Source organism: Balaenoptera ricei, chromosome 14 (assembly GCF_028023285.1).
Source record: "Balaenoptera ricei isolate mBalRic1 chromosome 14, mBalRic1.hap2, whole genome shotgun sequence".
Lineage (NCBI taxonomy): Eukaryota > Metazoa > Chordata > Mammalia > Artiodactyla > Balaenopteridae > Balaenoptera > Balaenoptera ricei.
Genome location: NC_082652.1, coordinates 6,464,626 through 6,485,602, shown reverse-complemented (window position 1 = coordinate 6,485,602; position 20,977 = coordinate 6,464,626). Strand labels below are relative to the sequence as shown.

Below are 20,977 nucleotides of genomic sequence, written 5' to 3'. Positions count from 1 at the left end.
TATTTATTTATTTTTGGCTGTGCTGGGTCTTCGTCGCTGTGCGTGGGCTTTCTCTAGTTGCAGTGAGCGGGGGCTACTCTTCGTTGCTGTGCGTGGGCTCCTCCGGTGGCTTCTCTTGTCGCAGAGCATGGGCTCTGCGCATGGGCTTCAGTAGTTGTGGCGCAGGGGCTTAGTTGCTCCGCAGCATGTGGGATCTTCCCGTGGGATCAAACCCGTGTCCCCTGCATTGGCAGGCAGATTCTTAACCACTGCGCCACCAGGGAAGCCCTCAAGTTCTCCACCTTCTAAAATTGATTTTTAAGAGCTCTTTGTACAACAAGGGAATTAACCCTTTAGTCTGCTGGTGTTGCAGATATTTTCCCAGCTTGCCTTAAGCTTTTTGATTTTGTGGTATTTTTTCCATAGGAAAGTTTTACATTTTAATGTAGTCAAATAGATCAGTCTTTTCTTTTATGGCTTCTGGGTTTTGTATTCCCCACTTCAAGATTCTGAAAACATTCATTGGAGATTTGATTTGTACTTTTGTGGTTTATTTATTTATTTTTGTTTTGTTTTTATTTTTTTGGGCTCGCTGCGCGGCATGTGGGATCCTAGTTCCCCGACCAGGGATCGAACCCACGCCCCCTGCAGTGGAAGCGCTGAGTCTTCATGTGGTGTATTTTTTATATTTAAATCTTTGCTCCACCTGGAGTTTGGCGATCCAGCTTGTTTTTCCCAGTGGGCTGCCAGTTGTCCCAACACCATCTTCCTGCCCCTAACGTGAACTACATCTTTTGTCAGCTTTGACCCTGGCATTGGATGGCAGCCCCAGGCTCTCAGCAGCTGCCTTCTCTCTCCAGGTCACCGAGAGTGAGCCCAGTGTGATGTGGCTCTCGGGGCTGCACATCCCAGAATCCTACCTCACGGCCCTGGTGCAGGCCACCTGCCGGAGGAACGGCTGGCCGCTGGACCGCTCCACCTTGTTCACGCAAGTGACCAAGTTCCAAGACGCAGACGAAGTGAATGAGCGGGCGGGACAAGGTACGGCCAGCTCCCTGCGGGTTCACGGCCTCTCGTGTAGGGCCTCCCTCCCCAAGCCACCCTCCAAAGGGCTGAGCACAGTGTGGGCCCGGAAAGTCAGACTGCTGCAAATACTGGCCATGTTTGGGTGCTGTCCACGTGGGGCTTGACGTCTCTGAGGGTGAGTCCAGATGTTTCTCATCCAGTTTTTCCATTGAGATGTGGGCTGATGTCAGGGGAGAGCTGAGCCACACTCGCCCAGCTTGACTGTGGGAAATGGGCTCCTAGGTTAGAAAGAACTGGCTCGCCAGGTGGCTTCCCTGCAACCCATGAGGGCCCAGGGGCATGGGAGCCAGAGAGCAGGATGGGCTAGGTGGGAACCGTTCAATTGCGCTATAACGTCAAGTCCCTTAGACACTGGTTACTGAGTGTGTGAACTGCGGCTGGAAACTGTGGTTTCCCGGGGGGTCGTGTCTTAGAGAACATCTCACTGCAAGCACAAAAGCCCTCTTCAGCTAGCTTAGGGAGAGGGGCTTTATGGTGAACATTCAGGAGCGCTCAGTCCCCTTTGGAGAAGGCCAGCGAGGTCTCAAAGGGACTGGCAGTGTTGGGGTGGCCATGGTGCCAGCTGACTCTGGGGCCCGAGGCCAGTTAAGTCTGTGGGCCTTGATGCCACATTGCTGGGCGGAGGCGACCACCCCTCTTCCATGGGCTGTGGCCATATGGAGGGTCACGGGGTCTCCAGGGTGTCCCATCTGGGCTCTACAAAAGGAAAGTGGGCGGGGTAGAAATGGTGGCCACCCGTTTTGGGAAAAGGCCGGGGCTGTGTCTGGGGAAGGAGAATCAGTTAGTTACCCTTTTGTTTGTCCATATGCGCATCTGCTAGAGCTGCCGCATGCACGGCAGAATGACACTTGCCTCCGCCTAAGTCCGCCTCTCTTCCTGGTGCCTCTAGGATGCTTTGTCTCAGGACTCTATCTAGAAGGCGCCGACTGGGATATAGAAAAAGGATGTCTTATCAAGAGCAAATCCAAGGTGCTGGTCGTCGACCTGCCGATCCTGAAGATCATCCCCATTGAAGCCCATCGCCTCAAACTGCAGGTGAAAGGCCGACGCCTGCCCCGTTTCCCCTCTTCTCCTCTGACTGGAGGTAGACACCAGGTGGTTTCCAAGAGTCTTGCCTTTTAGCACAGGGGCTCTTAACCTTTCAGGGCTGGGGGAAGCCTTTGAGCCACGTCCCGGGGAAAAATGCACGCGTGCGCATGCGTGTGTGCAGAGCCTTCCGGGGGCGGCACGGGTTCAAGGTTGGAGGCTGTGGTCCAGCCCAGCTTGAGGAGCGACTCCTCCCTTCTGGTGAAATTCTGCGCGCATTGCGTGGATCAGAAGGTAGTTACATCCGGTGTGGATGGCAGGCGCACCCGCGGGACGGCCTGCTCTGCCCGCCGACCCCGCTTCTCATGGGTGTCAGCAGAGCCCGGCACCTCGCGGGGCCCCTCCGCACCCTTAGCGCTCAGACGAGCCTTCGCCCTCCCCGGGACCCGCGCTCCCCTCTGCCCGCGCCGGCACCTCACGCCCCTTTTCTGTGCAGAACACTTTCCGGACGCCCGTCTACACCACCTCCACGAGAAGGAACGCCATGGGGGTCGGCTTGGTTTTTGAAGCTGATCTCTTTACCACGAGGCACATTTCTCACTGGGTCCTGCAAGGGGTGTGCCTCACCCTGAATTCTGATTAACCCTCTGGGTGAGGAAAACGGCACCAGATTCTGTCTGTGGCCGGCAACGGATGTGCTGGGAATTCGTGAAGACGCATCATCTGCTGTCACTTCTTGGGGCCTCTCGAGGCAGGAGGGGGGTTGACACTGATTTTTTTCTTTCATTTGAAATCAGCCATTTATATCTCTTTCCACATAAGTTAACCTGAATGGTTTTATTTTTTCAAACTTTTAAAAAAAGGATTCTGTGGTATTCAAAAAGTAAATTCAAAAAGAGCATTTTAAGACGTGTCGAATTTGCTTTTCCTTCTCAGGGGAACCACTTAAGCAAAACTGCCTGGCATGTCGATGGCACAAGTGAGAATTCTAACGTAAACTGTCGAAGGTGGTTTTTTGATAGTCCAGGTCTGTTTCAGCAGACGCCTCTCTGGAGCGAGGGCTGCGCGCTGGGGCGCGGGGTAGAAGGCCTCGGCTGCTGCGCGGAGGCAGCAGGGCCCCCTTCCCTGGGCTGATGAGGCCGGAGTCACCCACACCCTTCCAGAACTCTCCAGCCCGGCTCCCCGGGCGCTGGCCTGGCAGCGTGTGGGTGAGGGTGCTGAGCCTGGTGTTTTGATTCCTGCGTGAGCTCCTGCCCCCAACCTGCCTGGGGCTGTGAGGGGCTGCGTGCAGATGTAGACGCTGAAGGACCGGCGGCTACCGGGCGTCCCTTCCTCCTGCGCACCTGGGGCTACTCCGGCCAGGCCCGGCCGGGGGCGAGGAGCGGCTTTACCCTGCGAGGGAGGAACGGGGCTGAGCTGAGCGCTGGCAGGACACGAGGGCGAGGCCAGTCACGGGGACAACTGGCTTTTGCTAGAACCTCCGAGGCGCAGAACGTTCTAAGGGATGGCGCAGGGCGGTGAGACACGGCAGGGGACGCGTCGTTCCGGAAGTGAACCCCACCCCGGGACGCACCCCTGGGTGAGCCCACTGTCTGGGCAGCAGTTACTGGGGGCGAGGGGCAGGAGCGGGTGCTATTTCTTTCCCTCCCACTGTCCCCCCCCCCCACCAGGCCCGCCCTCGGGTGGTTTAATAAAAGACACAAAACAGAAAGAAGGCAGGTTTAGAAAATAAAGTTTGTTGGGATCTTGAACATTTTGGATAAAACTAACAGAAAACAACACACATTCAGGTCGTGGTGATATGAGTGACGTCATCTTATTTAGTTCCCGTGACTTAACAGACATCTGCTCGGTTATCCGTGCCGCCCCCGGGGGAGGGTGTGTCGGGAGGTTACGGGGGTCTCCTGGAGGGCGCAGGGCTGCTCCGCACAGGCCGCCCTGGAAACGGGAGGGATGAGGTCAAGGTCGTTATGTGTTGCTCCGACTTTATAATTAGGCGTGTTGACTATCTGATGTCGTTAACGTCGAGCAGCGACGCAGCCTGCGGCCCGTGCTTTGTCCGCGAGCGCGCTGAGGTTCCGCGGAGCGGGGCTGGAAGCAAGCGAGTCGGCGCACAGGTGTTCGGCCGCAGCGATTAGTAAATACGGATTGTGCAGCAGGGACACGATCGTGTTTTGGTGTCAGTCAGAGGGCAAGAGGAGCAGGAGGAGAGGAATCTGTTGACAGGTGTGGGAAAATGTGGCATGCACGGGAATTTAAAGAGAAAAGGGACAGAGGAGGCGCGGCGGCGCTTTCCCCGGTAGCGACCACAGTGCCCGGAGCGCGCGGTGGAGGGCCGCGGGGGCCTTCACACAGTTCTGTCCGTCCCTGAGTGCTTCCTCACCACCTTGCCGCCTCCGTTCACCTGGTCCACCGCCAGCGTCTCCACCTCGGGCGGGGCCTGCGCCGGGGTCACGTGGTGGATGCGGTGCGCCACGCCCACGTGCGCCTTGTGCGGCTTCTCGCGGGCGGGGCTGGGCTGCTCGCCGGCGCCGCGGTCCGAGGCGATGGGGGGGATGACGAGGGGCCGCTCCTTGATGAGGTGGACCTCGGCCGACTCCCTGGCCAGCAGGAACGGGGTGGGGTCGGGCATGGCGTCCACCGGCTCCCGCAGAAGCAGTTTCCGGCTGTCGGCCCCGAATCTGTAGACATCCTCGAACTCCGGGTGCAGCGGGGCCGAGAGACTCTTCTTCATGCGGCGCCGGGGCGTCTCGGGCAGCCTGTCCTTGGGAGGCGCCGGCTTGTAGCTGGCCAGCGCGGGGCTGCCGGCCGCGCTGCCGTCCGCGGTGCCGCCGGAGCTCAAGAGCTTCCTCTTGGTGGCGTGCAGCTGCGACGTCAGGTAGGCGATGGTGCCGGCGCGCTGCTCCAGCTCGCTGGTCAGCACGCCCAGCTTGTGGCTCTTCACCTTCAGCTCCTCCAGGTACTTCCTCTCGCGCTCCTTGATGGTGTTCTCCAGCACGGCGACCGCGGCGTTCTTCTGCTCCAGCTGCTTCAGCAGCTCGTTGTTCTCCTCCTCCTTCAGTTGCAGCTGAGCCTCCAGCTCTTCACATCTTTTCTTGAGTTCGCTGCTTCTAGAAGATCCGTCTCCTGGAAGGACAAGCCGAGGGGGCGGAGTGAGAACCCGAGGGCAGGGCGGCCAGGCCCTGGGGGGCAGGGAGACCTTCTGTGCGGGGATCGCCTCCCCTCCCCACGGTGGCGATTCTCCTGCCCAAGATGGGTGCGGTGCCCACAGGCCACACGGAGGGTAGGACCCCCATCGCTCATGCCACCTCCGTGTCCTCTCCCCCGAGGAAAGGGTGGGGGATCAGGTGGTCTTTGAGGCCCCATCCAGCTCTCCAGCTTATTGCATAAAAGGATGTCTCCAAATTTCAAAAATGCTGACGTTAAAATGGGCAATTTCAGAGTATGAGACCTCTCCAAAGGCTTAGGATTAAACTGTTAGCAGAGCCATCTGTCTGCTCCATTCAGAGCACGGTTTGGAAAGGCAAATGTAGACTTTCTTTATGTCTGAAGCACCGAAGCTCTGAAACTGCGGAGGAGACTGGATGCCAGGCTGCCACCTTTCCCCCGACACGGGTCCCCTCTCTGCGTGTCTCAGAGCACGGCATCCTTGGGCCTGAGCTCAGGCCCTGCCTTGGTCCTTGGCCTGCCCCTAACACCACACAGGCCGCCCTTCGGCAAGACTCTCCCTGGCTGTGCTCGTGCCGGTGCAGGGCGGCTGAATGGGGCTGGTGGTCAGGCGGGAACGCGTGTGTGTGGGCGCCTCTCGGATGAGGATGCGGGTTCGGGGGTGTTAGAGGAGCCACTGAAAAGCTCCTCTGAGAGCCGAGTCTGTGTGTGCTCCTGTAAGGCAGTGCTTCCCACCACTGGGCAGGGCACCAGGCCCACCTGAGGGGCTTGCGCTCTGCCCCCCACAGGAGATGCCCCATGCCAGCTGTTAGCGCGAGCCCCTGATGAGGGGCCGGGTTGATGGGCGGGTGGCCTTGGGACTCAGGGCTGAGAACCACACCTGGAGGGGATATAGGGCAAGAATGGTGTTTCTACAGATTAGCCTGGGCCCAGAGGGGACAGGAAGTAAGGACAGCCTGATTTTGGTGGCATGGATGGCAGGGGTGCGGGCTGGAGTCCCCGACTGGAGGGGGACATCCTGCTGTCCTGAACCCCTGGACGCCCAGTTCCTGGCCTGCCCCGTCCCCAGGCCCCTCCCCCACCACACACAGGAAAAGGGGGTCCTGGCTCCCGGAAGGCACACTTAGGAGACCTGGCACGGGTGACGCAGATGGAAAGTCAGTGCTGGATGGTGCTCTCGGGCCCAGGGGAACGGTCACGAGGACCTGGACACGCTCATGAATAGTTAACTGCTCGTGTGAGGCCTGTTTAGAAAAAAAGTCATCTCGACTCAAATGCGGTTTCTACACTTTTAAAAGCCTCACCCTGTTCTGGGGAGCAGCTATTTGGGACAGGCCACAGAGGCCCCGGCTTCTGTCTCCTCTGCCCCAGCTGCCATCAGGCTGATAGCTTTGGGGGTCCCTGAGGATTCTGGTTTTGGGGGAGCATTTCTGGGACTACAGTCTAGAGAAAGACCTTCAGCGCTGCTCTGGGGGCCCCCCAGTAATGTGACCCCTCGCTCAACCAGTCTGTAGAGAGCACACACTTTGTGCCAGGTCCTGTGCTAAGCTCCACGGACACAGAGGAGGCGGCACCCCGCTCCGTCTCCTCTTTCCTTCGGTTTAAATCACATCTATTTCTTGATTACAGAAGGGACACATACTCACTGTAAAAAATCAGAAAACCCAGAAGAACACAGAACAGGCATTCCAAGTACGTGTGTCAATCAGAAGAAAATAAAAGCACTCACTCCTCCCGCCCTACCGACAGTCCCTCGTCACACGGAGGGGTCCAAACTGCCCTCCCACCTTTTCTCAGAGCCCTGGTCACACGTGCAACTCTTCACAGCAAGTGTGTTTTCTTCTACGTGTGTAATTAGTGAAAACAGGTGGACCAGCATGTGCCTCAACAGGAAACAACACTGGCATCAGCTTTTGGGAAGGGAGTTCTTACCTGTCTGATCCGAACTTTTAAGTGTCAGCTCATAGGTTAAATCTGAAAAGGAGATCATATACGTTAATTCTGTATGATCACAGTATATTTCAAAACCTTCGTCAACTCTGAAAACGCACAACCGATTCCCACGATCAGCCTGCGAGTCCTGCCCGAACAGGGCAGAGTTCGGCAGCGTTAGAGGCAAGCGTGAGACAGCAACTACCAGCGGCCACTGTCTTGCTAGGGTTCAGAGGGGACCCTCCTTTCCCCTAATACACACTCCAGCATCCACAATTAGCAGGCAGCTTGCTCTGTGTATTACACTTTGGGCACTGGTTCCAAGACGCACTGTAAATTCTAACCATTGCATTTGGATCCTTCAAGTCCTCAGTAAGCTGAGAACTGGCTTTACAGCTTTACTCTCAGTGCGTGTGGCCTTGGCAAAGAGGATGAAGTAACGCATTCAAATGGACTCCAGGGATGATAGGGTTAACCAGAGAGAGAGAGGAGAGAAGAATAAGACCCCCTTCCCACTCACCCGGCACAGCTTTTGCGCCAGCCAGTGTGAGATGAGCTCGACGACAGGTCCTGCTTTGCTCTACAGCCCTGGCAGGCCTGGGACTGTCCCCCGCCCTGGTCCCCGGAGCCCGCTGGGCCCCCCGTACCTGTGCAGTGTTGCTGCAGCCTCCTGATCTCGGCGTGCAGCCCCTTGAGCGTGCTGGCGTGCTCCCGCTGGAGGAACAAGAGGTTCTTCTGCGCGCTGTGCAACTGGTTCTCCAGGTTTGTGGTTGCCATGCTGACATCCAGATGACCTGCGGGGGACACAGGGCCTGGTGGCTGTCCCCGACAACGAGGGTCTCGGGGTGGCGGGCTGGAAGAGGACGCCGCCTGCCGCCTGCCCTCCTTGGCTCTGTGGGCTGGAGGGCAGTGTGAGGCCCCGCTCCGGATGCAGAGGGCTCCCTGATTCCAAATCCTAGGCTCTCCATGGGCTACCCGACTTCAACAGACTTAGACCAAAATCTCTCGGAGGTGAAGCACCGGCTGCCTCCTCTCAGGAGAACTGGGCGCGGGGAAGTGGAATCTAGAGCTGGCAGGCCAGGAGGAGGGGGAGGACGAGCGTGGCGTTTCAGAGGGAAGCCCCCCTGGACCTCACAGAGTTGAGAGCCCCCCAAATCCTTCTTTTCTCGGGAATTTCCTGAGAACCATCTCACGGGGCCACGTGGTGGCTGCAGGAGTCTGGAGGCCGGACCCAGACCCTGCCATCCCCCACCACCCCGCCGGCTTCCATCCTCCATCAGCCACTCGCTCAGGGCCTTCACTGTGACTCGAGAAATGTGGTGAAGTCAGCCGGCCATTCTGTAAAAGCTAGCCCAGTAATTCAAGACGCCTTGCACGGCACTGAAAAAGGCTGAGGATGAAATGTGGATTATTTGCCTATAAATTATTCCTCTGAATACAGAGCCTCGGTGCCTTTTTCCTAATCTGCTGGGCCAACGAGTGCCCCCAAAGGAAATACCACCTCTCAGAGGGCTTCCGGTGGGTGTGTGGCAGGGTGGCACGAGGGTCTGCTCTGGAGGTGGCAACACGCCGGGCGACACCAAGCACTCTCTGTTATCTGTAAGTCCCGCAGCTTACAGATATTTACACCCCAGCTCTGGAGCTAAGAACGGCGCGTACCTGGAACCCAGGGCACGCGTTTTCATTCACACAAGGAGGCTGAAGGAGGAAAGGAAAGTGAAGGAGTGCAGAGAAGGACGGAGAATGTGCCAGACAAAGCCTGGGTGAAGAGTGCACACGGACACGTCCTGGAAGGGACACACCTGTCAGGGGAGAAGCTGGCGAGAGAGAGCTGTGACTAAGAAGAAACAGAAAGCGCAGTTTCGGGTGGGAGTGCTCACTGCACCTTATTACAGGAGGTGATCTGGCAAAGTGTATCTGGAGCCTTAGAATTTATCTTCCCTCTGACTTAGCGGTTCCATTTCTAGGAATCCACCAGAGGGAAATAATGACCTCTGTGTGAGAAGATGTAGCTAGGAGGACGGTCATTACAGTGCAGTTTACAGTCAGAAAAGCCTGGAAACAACTCAAAATCCAGCAAGAGGGAACTGGTTGAGTAAATATAGGATCATTTCTATGGAAGGAAGATCAGATTTCCCCAGGCCTTGAGCTCTACCTAAAATCTGGCTGCAGGCCGTGCCAGAGCTGAGTTTCCATCCATCAGAGCTTTCCTCAGGGGAGCTGACAGCAGCCTTTCCACAGGAGCGAGGAAGGTTTCTGCCCCCGGAATCGTCTCCCTGCTGTAGCCACAAGTTCCTTGTATGAGGCCGCCGGGCCAGACACTAATTCTAACTGGAGCCCCACGGTGCCTGAGATCCCGACCCTGTGTGGTCAGCACGTGGCCTTGGGAGGAGGACGCTGGCCTAACAAAGGAGCCAGCCCACAGCAAGGCAAGTCCGGGGCGCGAGCCGTGAAGGGCTGCAGAGCGTCCGAAAGCTGGACAGCCTCGACATCAAACGGAGGCAAATGCAGGACCGCTTCTGGAGCTTCTGGTAGAGATGCCCACGTTTACTTCTGCTCAGCAAACCTGAGTCGGTCACTCTGGCATCAATTCCGTTGTCTCACCAGGAACGTCAACTCCTAGGCGCTACAGTGGGCTTCGCAAGTGGCAACGCCAGAGGAGATGCCTTGTTCTCCTCTTTAAAAGGACAGACCCAAATCTGCGCTCCTGGTGGCTAATGGAAAAAGCAGAGCCTGTGTTTTAGGGGTTTGCCATTGACGAGAAAGAACAATTTACATTTGATCCAGAACTTAGTGGGTCTGGAAGGGTAAAGAACGAGCCGGGTGTACAGTCGCCCCCTCGCTGCCCAGCGGCCTGGAGCATCCACCGCTGCGTCTTGGTGACCCTACTTGGAAAACAGTTCTCAAGTCCACTTGCTTTTCTCCGTCTCTACACCTAAGCCACACCACCCTCACCTGAATCGCTGCAGAATCCTCCCTCTGTCCTCTCTCGCCTCGATTCCATCCCCACATCGTAGCAGAGTGAGTTTAACAGAATCTTCGGGGGTGCCCACGGCTCTGAGTGGGGCTGGTCCACATGGGCCCGGGCCTGGCCCTGTGCCCTCTGTGCTCAGCTGCTCAGTGAGCCTCCAGGGCCTTGGCTGGGCCTCGCCTCCGCACCCCGGGGCCTTGTCTTGGGCTCCTCTGCCCAGAGTGCTCCTCTCGGGTCCTCCCTTGGGCCCACCGTTCCCGTGAGCCGACGTCTGCGTGTCCTTTACTTCTCGGCCCAAGTTCACTTCCTCCCGGAAGCCCTGGCCCCCAGGCTGGGCGAGGTCACGCACTCTAAGCCTTCATGGCCTGCCCACAACTAGTTAACGGTCTCCCGCCTCCACGGGCAGACTGCAGGCTCGGTCACCGCTGTACCCCAAGCCCTTGCACGGTGCCTGGCACCCAGGAGGCCCACCGCCAGCACCTGCTAACCCAGTGGGCCCCAGCGCCAGGTTGTCCAGCGTGGGTGCGGCACCAGGGGAGCTTGAGGCCTTCAGGGCTGAAGAGCCTTTGTTTCCACGAGCTTCTGGCTTAACTTACAGGCATGCCTTGCACAAAGAAAGCATGATATACTAAAACTGCAGAACAGTTTCGTCCAGCACTGATGGTACAAAATGAGGTGTCCCCGAAACCAGAAATAAATATGTGTTCTATGATCTACCATGGGGGCAGGGAGGGGAGTGGAAATGTGGCCTCAGCAGGCACCCCAGTCCCATCACAGTTTGGTATTAAATTTTATTTGTAACAAATTTAATATGATTTAAATAAGTATTCACATTCTAACTGCCTTGGTGAGTCGGCGACTTGAATGGCACTAAATCTGTAATTCATTAATTCACCGTCATAACTACAGAAATAAAAGCGTGCCCTTGAAGCTTCCCATTAGCCTGGGCAGGCAGTCTGGGGAAGAAGGAACATGAGGTGAATAGAGGAGTGCGATTATATAATGTGCAAAGCCGGCAAGTGAGCTTTGATGGCTCCGTTTGGAGCCCTGACAACCAGAGGACAAGGGTTTTTCAGCCCCGTGATATTCCATTTGGAGGTTGGTCTCTCTTCTTCCACACTCTATGCTGACTTAAAAGGCCCGGAAGAGGAGACGCCATCTGTGTGGGGCGTTCTCTGGCTGTTGGATATACATGCACGAGACAGGTCCACTTAGGTCCAAGGAAACAAGTCACACCTCCAGATGGGATCCAAATTACTATAGGATTTTCTCATCAGCTCAAAAGGGTACACAGTATCACTGACTTCCTGAGGACAGGGAGTTGCTGCTGCTTAAAAGAAGGTGATGGTTTAATGTCTTCTCATTAGTTACTGATGACATGGAATCACTGCAACGACTTAGTCCTTCCCAGAAGCTGACGTGAATGAAGCTACAGAAGCATCCTGTTTAGGCCAAGGAGACACAGCTGAGAGATGCAGATAATATGGAGGAAGGGATGGAGTTCATCCTGGGAGGCTTGATTCAGCATCTCTGGCTATGGGAGCCAGGGACATGAAGGAGCATTCACGACCCCTCCCTGAAAGGGTCAGCGTGATGGGTGAAGGTAAGATGCAGGCGTCCGCTGCAGATGAATAATGCATCCTGCTTGAGTAAAAGGCACTCAGGCCCTCTCAGCCGTGTGTCAGCCAGGGCGACACCCATAAAGCGTGGCTGACGAAACACTGCGCTTTCCCTGTCGAAAGGGCATATACTACATGTTGTGGGCTCTTTCTTTGTATTGCAGCTTTTTGTCTCGAGGCAATCCCATTTCGTTTCTCAGTGTTATCAGGCGCCATCGGCAATTTTACAGTTATTTGCTCGGTCAAAGCCAGCCTGGTCTGGACACGGGCCCTCTTCTCTCCCCGGAGATGCAGCCCTCACTGTGGAGGATGGGGTTCCAGCCACGGCAGCAGCCAGAGGGCAAGCCCCACTCTGCCCGCTTCCTCCCATGGAACCCTGGCAGAAGCAAAGGGCACGGGCATCTCAAAGCAAGACCACCTGTGGGGCAGGTTACCTTGATCGTGATTCGGAGGTTAGGCCACATCTATGTTTTTTCCCGTGGCAAATTCATTAGAAATTAAATTTCTGTGAATTTACTGTTCCCTCTATACGTTCAGAAAGTTAACACTTGAAAAGGGCCAAATTCTATAGAGATTGGCACCTGGCCGAGGTGGCTTCCCGGAGCGGGCAGGGATACTAACATCACCTTGTGGTGACAACATGCTTTTAATGACGGTTCTCAGAGAGACGTGAGGACCCCGACCTCACTGGGTCTGCTCTGTATCCGCATGAGGACAAATTGCCTGTCAGTAGCTCATGTCCAGTTCTCAACCTAATTCAAAGTAATGTCCTTTCCTCCCTTTTGGGGCATTAATGTATAAATGATGACGTCATGATCTTATTTAGGGACCATCTCCGCTTGCGCGAGCACGAAGTGCTTCCCCATCACTTACGTCGTTTGTTCTCACAAACACCCAAGGAAAAACAGGAACGTCCTACCCACAAGTGAAAACATAAATCAAGAAATGCTGCATCTGAGCCTGGAGGCTGCTCCTAGCCCTCAGATCCTGTGGGTGAGAATCTTGAGGGCGGGGGTGGACTTGAACTTCAGGCAGAAATTCAGATGCTTCCCACAAAGCATGCACCCCGCTCTCCAGCGCTCTGAAGCTGAGGGGGCAACGAGCGCCATCTGCTGCAGCAGCCTCCTGGCGGGAAGGGACGCAGCGCTCCCCCAGCGGAGCACCGGACGAGCCTGGAGGAGCACCTCCCTGCTCACGGAGGTGGGATCCACCGCTCCCTACGCCCAAGGTGGGACAGTCAGCGACCAGGAAGGCTCTGCTGACCACCCAATACGGCAGAAAGACTCACCAACAAGTCTTGCTTTTTTTTTTGGCCACGCCATGCGCATGCGGGATCTTAGTTCCCGCTGCCTCGTCCCTCTGATGCTCTTGGGGTCAAGCCCCATGTTCCCAGTGGCCCTGCCTGCTCAGCTGCCCACCCCTGCCCCGGCCTCGCCCCATACCACCTACACTGCTGCCCTCTCACCCCTGGCGTCTGCCGCAGCCCCAGCACGGGGCCTCTGCACACCGGTTCCCGCGATCTGCACTGCTCTTGGCAAACCACCTCCCGCCCCCCCCCCCCCCCGCCTAATCAGCCCCCATTCTCCCTTCGTGTCTGAACTCCCGGATTACATACGGGCTTCAGTTACTTTTATACGGCTCCCCGATGGTACCGACTGGAGATCTCAACAAGGATTACATGGCATTAATCAAAAAGCACTGCAGCAGCACTGATTTGAACATGACCTCATCCTGTAATTTCTTCACACGCCAGAAACAATGTTTTAAAGTATCCCTGGACCACATTTCTTAGACTAAAAGAAATGGAATATCTTTGATAGGAAAAGGTCTCACCATTTAAAAATGGGACACTTCTTTGTTCCTGGGCAATCAAAAGTAGACTTATCCTTTCTCTCAACACAAAGCTCGTGGAAATAGGGTAATAATTTTAGAATCTGAAAAAAAATAGTACACCCAGTACTCACGTGGTGCGTGAATTAGTTATAACAAGCTATTTTAGATTCTAGTCGTGAATAAGTTATAAGCCGTTCACATCTGGTTCTCCTGCCACGAACCGTCAGAATGACTGGCGTCCCACTGCCTCTGCACGTGCTCGGCAGGGCCTGGGACCCGGCAAGCGGCTTGTGCACAAGGACCTCTGTGGCTTTTTTGTGGGAACTTTCTGTGTAGCTCTGGTGTCCTTTAGCTGAAGCACTGTCATGGAGTAAATGAAGGTTGGCCAGAGGACAAAGGCAGCAAGTGTAGTGATTAAATGTAAGAGGAGAAGAGATGGTTCCCAGCAGGGAGGTGGTGTCCTAAGTGGATTCATGGACTCAGGAAATGTTGAGGGTGGCAGAGACCTTCAAAATCAACTATTCCAACACCTCTTTATTTCAAGATCAAGAACCTGTGGCCCAAAGAAGATTTGCTTAGCACAATGGGATAAAAAAAAGAGCAGAATGGCCAAAGTCTTGAGGTGCTGGAGCGTTTGGGGTTAAATCTGAACCCTATCTTGTCACCTAAACCATCGTAATATCTAACTTAAAGGGTTAAGTGCTAAATGCAATCACTTATGGTGTCTGGCATGTAGTAAGTGCTCAATAATTGTTAACTATATTATTTTATGTAAATATTGATCAATATATAAATATTGTTTACTTAGTCCCACACTAGGGTATTTCCTGAACATTATCTAAGTGTGGAAATGAGCTAGCAAAGGATTCCAGTTACTTCCAAAGAGGGAAACATAAAAGCAAACAGAAGCATTTTCTGCTGGCCTTTTCCATTTTCACTGGAGAGGAGCCATTCAGGGAAGCGAATAAAGAGAGTCAGGCAGAATCAGGCACCCTAAGGGACAGTAAAACCTACTTCCTGCATTGAATCAATCTATAGTACTCTACGAGAAGCTAAAAAAAGGTCGAAGGCTAATTAGGCCGTCAACTCTCAATCCAAAATACCTGCTTGTAGGAAAGGAAACTTACCATCTCTGAAAAATGAAGCCTGATGTTACTCTGAATTCACAACAATCCTAGATAAAGAAACTGTTCTAAGTTGCATGACCCCGTTATTTCTACTTGCACGTGTATTTAAGAAGTTCAGCTGGTAAGTTATTTGAGAATCCCAAAGAGTTAGGACACTAAGAAAAAGGACAGCATTTCGAGGAAGCGTAAGCACTCAACAATCACTCCAAAAACATTCTGGTAAAAAGAATGAACACCATTAAAAAGTGGAAGTAAAAAAACGTTGAAAGCAAAAGATGCGATTATTTTTTTAAAGTGACAAAAAATCGTGTTTAGTTATCATTCTTAAGCAACTGGGATATTTTTAAAACTAATACAATAGGCGGGTCAAGAGCTCAGCACAGGAGTCAGAATCCTGGGCTCCAATTCGGACTCAGCCACGTTCGAGCTGCAGCCTCTCTGTGCCCTCACCTTTTTCTCCCATACCATGAGGAACAACAACAGTACCTACAAGACATAGTGATTGGGGGGATAAAATGAGCTATCTTAGATAAAGCACTTAGCATGTGTCTGGTCTACTGTGATAAAGTGGTAACTGAACTAAATTTGCACTCATCCAAATGCGGAAACTTTGGATGGAGATGTTTTTGGGGTCCTGTTCTCTGTCTGGGTGGGCAGTGCACATCATCTTTTAATAGGTGGTCTCTGAAAGCTAAAAGAGGAGAACGCCAGTAGAAACCAAAAGAAGAAAAGCATCTTTTGCAAGATAACCACCTCACAGAGTAATCTGAATGTCTGCCAGTGAGGAGTTAGCGTGGCACATCTGAACTATGATATCATTAAAAATGATAATGTGGATCTATATTTATTGACAAGGAAATACATCTATAATAGGTTAAGTCAAAATAGTATATTAAAAGCTGTATATATCATATTTTTGTAGATGCAAGTAGAGAAAAAATTCTAGAAGTATACACAATGAAACATTAAAAGCATTTATCTCTAGATGATGGATTGTGGGTGACTTTTACTTTTTAAAAAATTCAATTTTGGTATTACCTAAAGCTTCTTTAATGATGAAAGTATATTAGTTTATAGTCAGAAAAAAATATAAAGCAGTTTCTCTTAAAAAACATAACCACTAACTATCCACTAGCAAAGTGGTATCAGATGTTTTAATGATGTTGTTCCAGGGTAGTCTTGGGATGCTTTACCAGAACCAAGAAGAATTAACGGGAAGGCAATTTTTATAAAAGCAACAATTTAGTGTCTCCGAGATATGCAGAAAATGATCATGACGAGCCCTTGAGTACCTCCCCACCCCCATGCATTGTACATTCCTGTAATTCTGACATTATCCATCATAAAGTATAAGGCTCATCAACAATTCTTTAGACACTGACAGCCATTTCCTTCTGAAAGAATGTACAGCCTGACATTAAAGTTGTAATAGATGTGATTACAGGGATCAGCAATTAGGGAAATACGATATGTGGTTGTCTGGGAAGGCTGCAGTCACTGGAGGCGTACGTGATGGATTTATGAACCGTGTTTCTCTGCAGTCTGATTATCTCATACTTTAAGAGTTTCTATTTGACTTCTATTTAAAAACCATGTCACGTGTCTGTATACTACTGGTAGGGGCTCGGTCCCTCTGTGTGAAAATGTCTCAGGAAGAAAGCAAGTCTGTGTTTCAGGTTGTCTAAAAGTGCCTCCGAGTGGGCTGTGGGCAGGTAGAGAAACACATGCACTCCCACGGTCTGAAATCATACAGTACCTTCTGGGAGTGCCCAGGGCCTCCCGGAAAACTGGGCGACTTCATGGCCAGAACGCTCATGCCCTGTGGCAGACCCCACCCCAGGAGGCAGACGCACCAGCACCCCATCTCCTGGCCGTGAGGGGCTGCCATCCCGGGCATCACGTCAGCACACAGTCGGCTCGGCACTTCCTGTTTCAGGGAAGTTGCTTCTAGGGCAGGAGGTGGCCAGGTGGCCGGTGGGTCTGTGGTGGCGCCGCTTGGCCCTTCCGGCTCTGCCTGCATCCTCCTCCTGCCCTTTCTGGGCAGCCTCCAGCTGACTGCCCTGCCCCCCGGCCCTGGGAGCACCCAGATCGCCTCATTTCAGAAGCGAGAGCAGGAAACATTTGCAACTAAAGAGAGATGCCATTTGTGAGCTTCTGACAACCTTGTCATTTACCAAGATGATCCTGAGCCAATAATTTAGGGACACATAAAATCTCACGACTTACCACACAAATAGTTCTACCGAGTGGTATCTGCCTTTAAATGGAAAGGAAAATTAGCAGGTCATATCTGATGAGTGTTTCCATTTCTACATCTGACTGTGATTACTGCAGATTTTAATTGTCTGCTGGTTGATAACTAAAAGGTGTGGTGACCCAAATGCCAACCTGTCCTTTTACACTGATGAGATAGGAGCTGCTTCTTAAACCTTAGTGCCTGATGACCACTATCCTAAATTGTATTTCCGAGGCTGAGATGTGTGCACTTGCTTTAAAAATCTCTCTCTATGTGGTTTGCCAAACAGATGAACCATTTCAATTGATTTAACTGATAGGGCTTCTTTTATCCATTTTGTGGGCCTAATTACAGTATAGGCCCACAAAAAGAAGGAAAGGTATTCTTATTATTATTACTGGCCGCACCATGCGGCATGCTGGATCTTAGTTCCCCAACCAGGGCCAGGGATCGAACCCGTGCCCCCTGCATTGGGAGCATGGAGTCTTAAATCACTGGACTGCCAGGGAAGTCCCCGGAAAGAAAGGTATTATTAACCAAAGCTCTATACACTTTAATTTAGCCAAACTTTTCCTTTATTACTTACACTAAAGTAAACTAGTCGGTTGTTTCATTAGTGCTAATAGAACATATTTAGCTAAACTCTCACTAAGCATCTAAGAAGATGATCACTGATAGAGAAAAGAGACTTTATCCTCGTGCTAGTCTGGAAAGAACCCTGCCCGGTCCCAGCCATGTCATCTTGGACAGCATTACAATTTGGCTAGGCAACTGAGCAAAAACAAGACACCTCCCGACTTGCCCTTCTACAAAATGGGCCCACACGAGTTATTTCAGACAAGTTTAAAGAAGAAGGATAGTAGAGAGCTTTGAAATCATTAAAACAGTCCTAAATTGACAGTAGTCAATTCAGCGACTAAAGGAACCAGGGCCAAGCATTCAGTTTTAGTAATTACATATCCTCTGGTGATCAGTGATAAAATATTTTTATGGGACTTTTTCCCCTATAGAATAACAGCTGGAGTACAGATATTTTTAAAAGAAGATAAACCTATGCTTTTCAAAAGGCATCTACCTGGATCTTCGTTTCCTAGAACTTTTTTGATGGCCGCAGCACGTCCGCCTAAGGACGCTTGACCTCTTGATTGTCCATCGACTGCTGCGACAGTCCCGACATAGATTAGCCACATCTTTCAAAGCTTCCTTTCTGTGAGCTTCCTGTGCCGTGTAGAATAAATGAGGCACGTTTACTGATGACATTTAGGGTGACTCCCATAAAGTTCTCTCTACTCACAATGATTCTTTATTGTGTCAGGGATCGGGAGAATTCCCAGAATCCTATATTCCACTTCTTTAGTAAGTCACGCATTGAGTTCCAGGGGAGGAGAAAACCTCGCCACAAAAGACTGCTCTATTCACAAGGTCTGGCGTTTAAAACGAACAAGCAACACTGAGATCCAGATGAAGCTGACAACAGTGAGAATGACGCAAGGTATGCAGGTGCCGTGCAGGTATGCAGGTGCTGTGCAGGTATGCAGGTGCCGTGCAGGTAATTCAGGGTTTGTCTTTGCAACCAAATTTGGATCGTATTAGATAAACGAGCCATTAGTACATTAGCCCAGTAGAAATAACTAAAAACAAATAAAGGTAAAATAAGAGGGAGGGCAATTGTATTTCACAGATTACCTGTCAGCTATGGGAGGACAGCAGAAGAAATTGGGGAAAGAAAAAAATCACTGCATTTTATATTCATTTGGAATTTCAAAGAAGGGGATGCAATTCAGTATTTTCTCATTCTTCCTGTCCTTGACCTTGACACTATTTTTCTTTTGCACTTCTGTTGCTTTTTCCATTTGCATGACAGCCTTTGTTTTGTTTTCCTCTTGTATTTGACCTCATACTCCCACAATGGGATTAATTACAATCATGAAACTCTTTCGGGGCCCACTTTAATTTAGATACTTTTAATAATAAGCACACGATGTATCCATATTTTTGGAACTTGGCAATTTTGGTTGAGAGTGCCCAGATTTTCCATTTGAAGTCCAAAATCCTTAGGCTGGGTGTTTCAGCTTCTTCTGGTTGATCTGATTCTGGTGGTGTCTATCAGGCAGTTGGGAGCCAGTGGAATTTGTTTTTCCTCCCATTTTTCCTAATGGGCAGGATGGTCACCTCAGATCACACGGTTTCTTGCTGGTTGTGTGGGAGGGTGTGAAGCAGCTTCCATCTCAGTGAAACATCCGCGCCAAGATGCTTTTCCGCTGGCTTTCCCCTGCTTTTCTAGCGTGTGACCATCGCAGTTTAAAGTGAGCTTGCTGATGGAGATGGTGTTGGTGATAGATCTGTTCCGTCTCCCCCACTCTACCCTGACACAGCCTCTGGGTCGGTCTAAGGCACTTGGGCAAGAAAATACTCAAAGGCATTTTTTTTTAATCGTGAAAAGCTGAAAATCATTCATAAAAATCAACATTACGGCTATTATTTACCAAGTGTCTGTGCCAGGCTCATAGGTTAACCACCTAATTCTTGAAACAATCACACAAGAGAGGTACGATACCCATTTTTTAAAAACATCTTTATTGGAGTATAATTGCTTTACAATGGTGTGTTAGTTTCTGCTGTATAACAAAGTGAATCAGCTATACTTATACGATACCCATTTTTTATGGAACTAAGGTTCAGAGGAGTAAGACCTTTGCCCAAGTGTACACGAGGTACATGAGCCACATGCAATCTGTTTCCAAAGGCTGGCACCTCCTCTGCCTCCAGACGTGTGGAGTTTGGAACCAGAAGGTCTCATGACAGCTCTGGGAGAAGATGTCAGTTCTGGGTGCTCTCTGTACCCTGTGGAATGTTCCGTCCCAGTGTGGCTGCTGCAGAATGCAGCAGCAGTGACGATGCCAAAAGTGACAAGAGTTGCCACTTACCTAGCGTACCGTGTGCTCGGTACTGTGCTGAGTGCTTTCCGTGCCTTCTCATCAAATCCAACAGCTCTGAGACAGGTACTTACTATCTTCCCAACCTTATGCACTGAGGCATAGAGAGCTCAGAGCCTTATGGAGATCACACACAAACTGGGTATTCTCCTGGTGCTTTGGAGCTCCCTCTTCCCATTTCTTTTTAAGGAGGGAGAAATTGTGCTAACGTAGGTCTACACTTTTATTAGGAAAGATCTAACCCTTGGCTCAGAATTTCTCTTGGCTGAATCTTAAAGCATCCAGTGACAAGACTTTACCAAGGCGTAAGTGTCTCCATCGGCTGCAGTCCAGCTGGAAGTAAACTGCAGAGGTGAGCTGTACGCAAGGACGCGCCAGAGCGACGCAGCAGGCAGGGATGAGCCCCCGGGCTCTGGATCCGGAGCCAGGGTGCCGCAGTGTGATTCCTAGCCCTGCCACTTATTAACGATGCGCCTTTGGGCGAGTTACGTGTAACTGCCCAAATGGGAAAACAGCCAAACGGGAAAACAGTACCTACTTTATTGGGGTCGTTGTGAAGATTAAATGAGTTGATCTACAGAGGCGCTATCCGGGACGTCCCTGGCGGCCCAGTGGCTAAGACTCCGTGCTTACATCGCAGGGGATACGGGTCTGAGCCCTGGTCGGGGAACTAAGATCCCACATGCCACGTGGCAAAAAAATAAAAATAAAAATAATAAAAAAATAAGGAGGCGCTGGGCTTCCCTGGTGGCGCAGTGGTTAAGAATCTGCCTGCCAATGCAGGGGACACCGGTTCGAACCCTGGTCCGGGAAGATCCCACATGCCGCGGAGCAACTGGGCCCGTGAGCCACAACTACTGAGCCTGCGCTCTAGAGCCCACGTGCCACAACTACTGAGCCCGTGAGCCACAACTACTGAAGCCCGCACGCCTAGAGCCCGTGCTCTGCAACAAGAGAAGCCACTGCAATGGGAGGCCCGCGCACCGCAACGAAGAGTAGCCCCCGCTCGCCACAACTGGAGAAAGCCCGCGTGCAGCAACGAAGACCCAATGCAACCAAAAATA

At 52.0% G+C, this 20,977-nt stretch overlaps 2 protein-coding genes across 8 annotated transcripts in view; one reads left to right on the top strand and one right to left on the bottom strand.

Annotated features, from left to right (window-relative positions):
- The window catches only part of DNAH10 (dynein axonemal heavy chain 10), a 149,108-nt gene extending 146,110 nt beyond the window's left edge, over positions 1–2,998 (top strand). For 3 of the 4 annotated variants that reach the window (XM_059893951.1, XM_059893950.1, XM_059893949.1), the window contains 3 exons: positions 840–1,020; positions 1,955–2,100; positions 2,588–2,998. In XM_059893951.1, the coding sequence (XP_059749934.1) occupies positions 840–1,020; positions 1,955–2,100; positions 2,588–2,734 (474 nt within the window). In that variant the 3' untranslated portion in view covers positions 2,735–2,998. Of the gene's footprint in view, positions 1–839; positions 1,181–1,954; positions 2,101–2,587 lie in introns of those variants that run through there. The other variant, XM_059893948.1, reaches the window with a different exon arrangement.
- Positions 2,999–3,806: 808 nt separating this feature from the next.
- Positions 3,807–20,977, bottom strand: part of CCDC92 (coiled-coil domain containing 92) — a 30,962-nt gene continuing 13,791 nt past the window's right edge. For 3 of the 4 annotated variants that reach the window (XM_059893956.1, XM_059893952.1, XM_059893953.1), the window contains 3 exons: positions 7,839–7,985; positions 7,192–7,233; positions 3,807–5,217 (listed from right to left, as the gene is read on the bottom strand). In XM_059893956.1, coding sequence (XP_059749939.1) covers positions 4,439–5,217; positions 7,192–7,233; positions 7,839–7,968 — 951 coding nt within the window. In that variant the 5' untranslated portion in view covers positions 7,969–7,985 and the 3' untranslated portion in view covers positions 3,807–4,438. Of the gene's footprint in view, positions 5,218–7,191; positions 7,234–7,838; positions 7,986–9,346; positions 9,906–20,977 lie in introns of all 4 variants that reach the window. The other variant, XM_059893954.1, reaches the window with a different exon arrangement.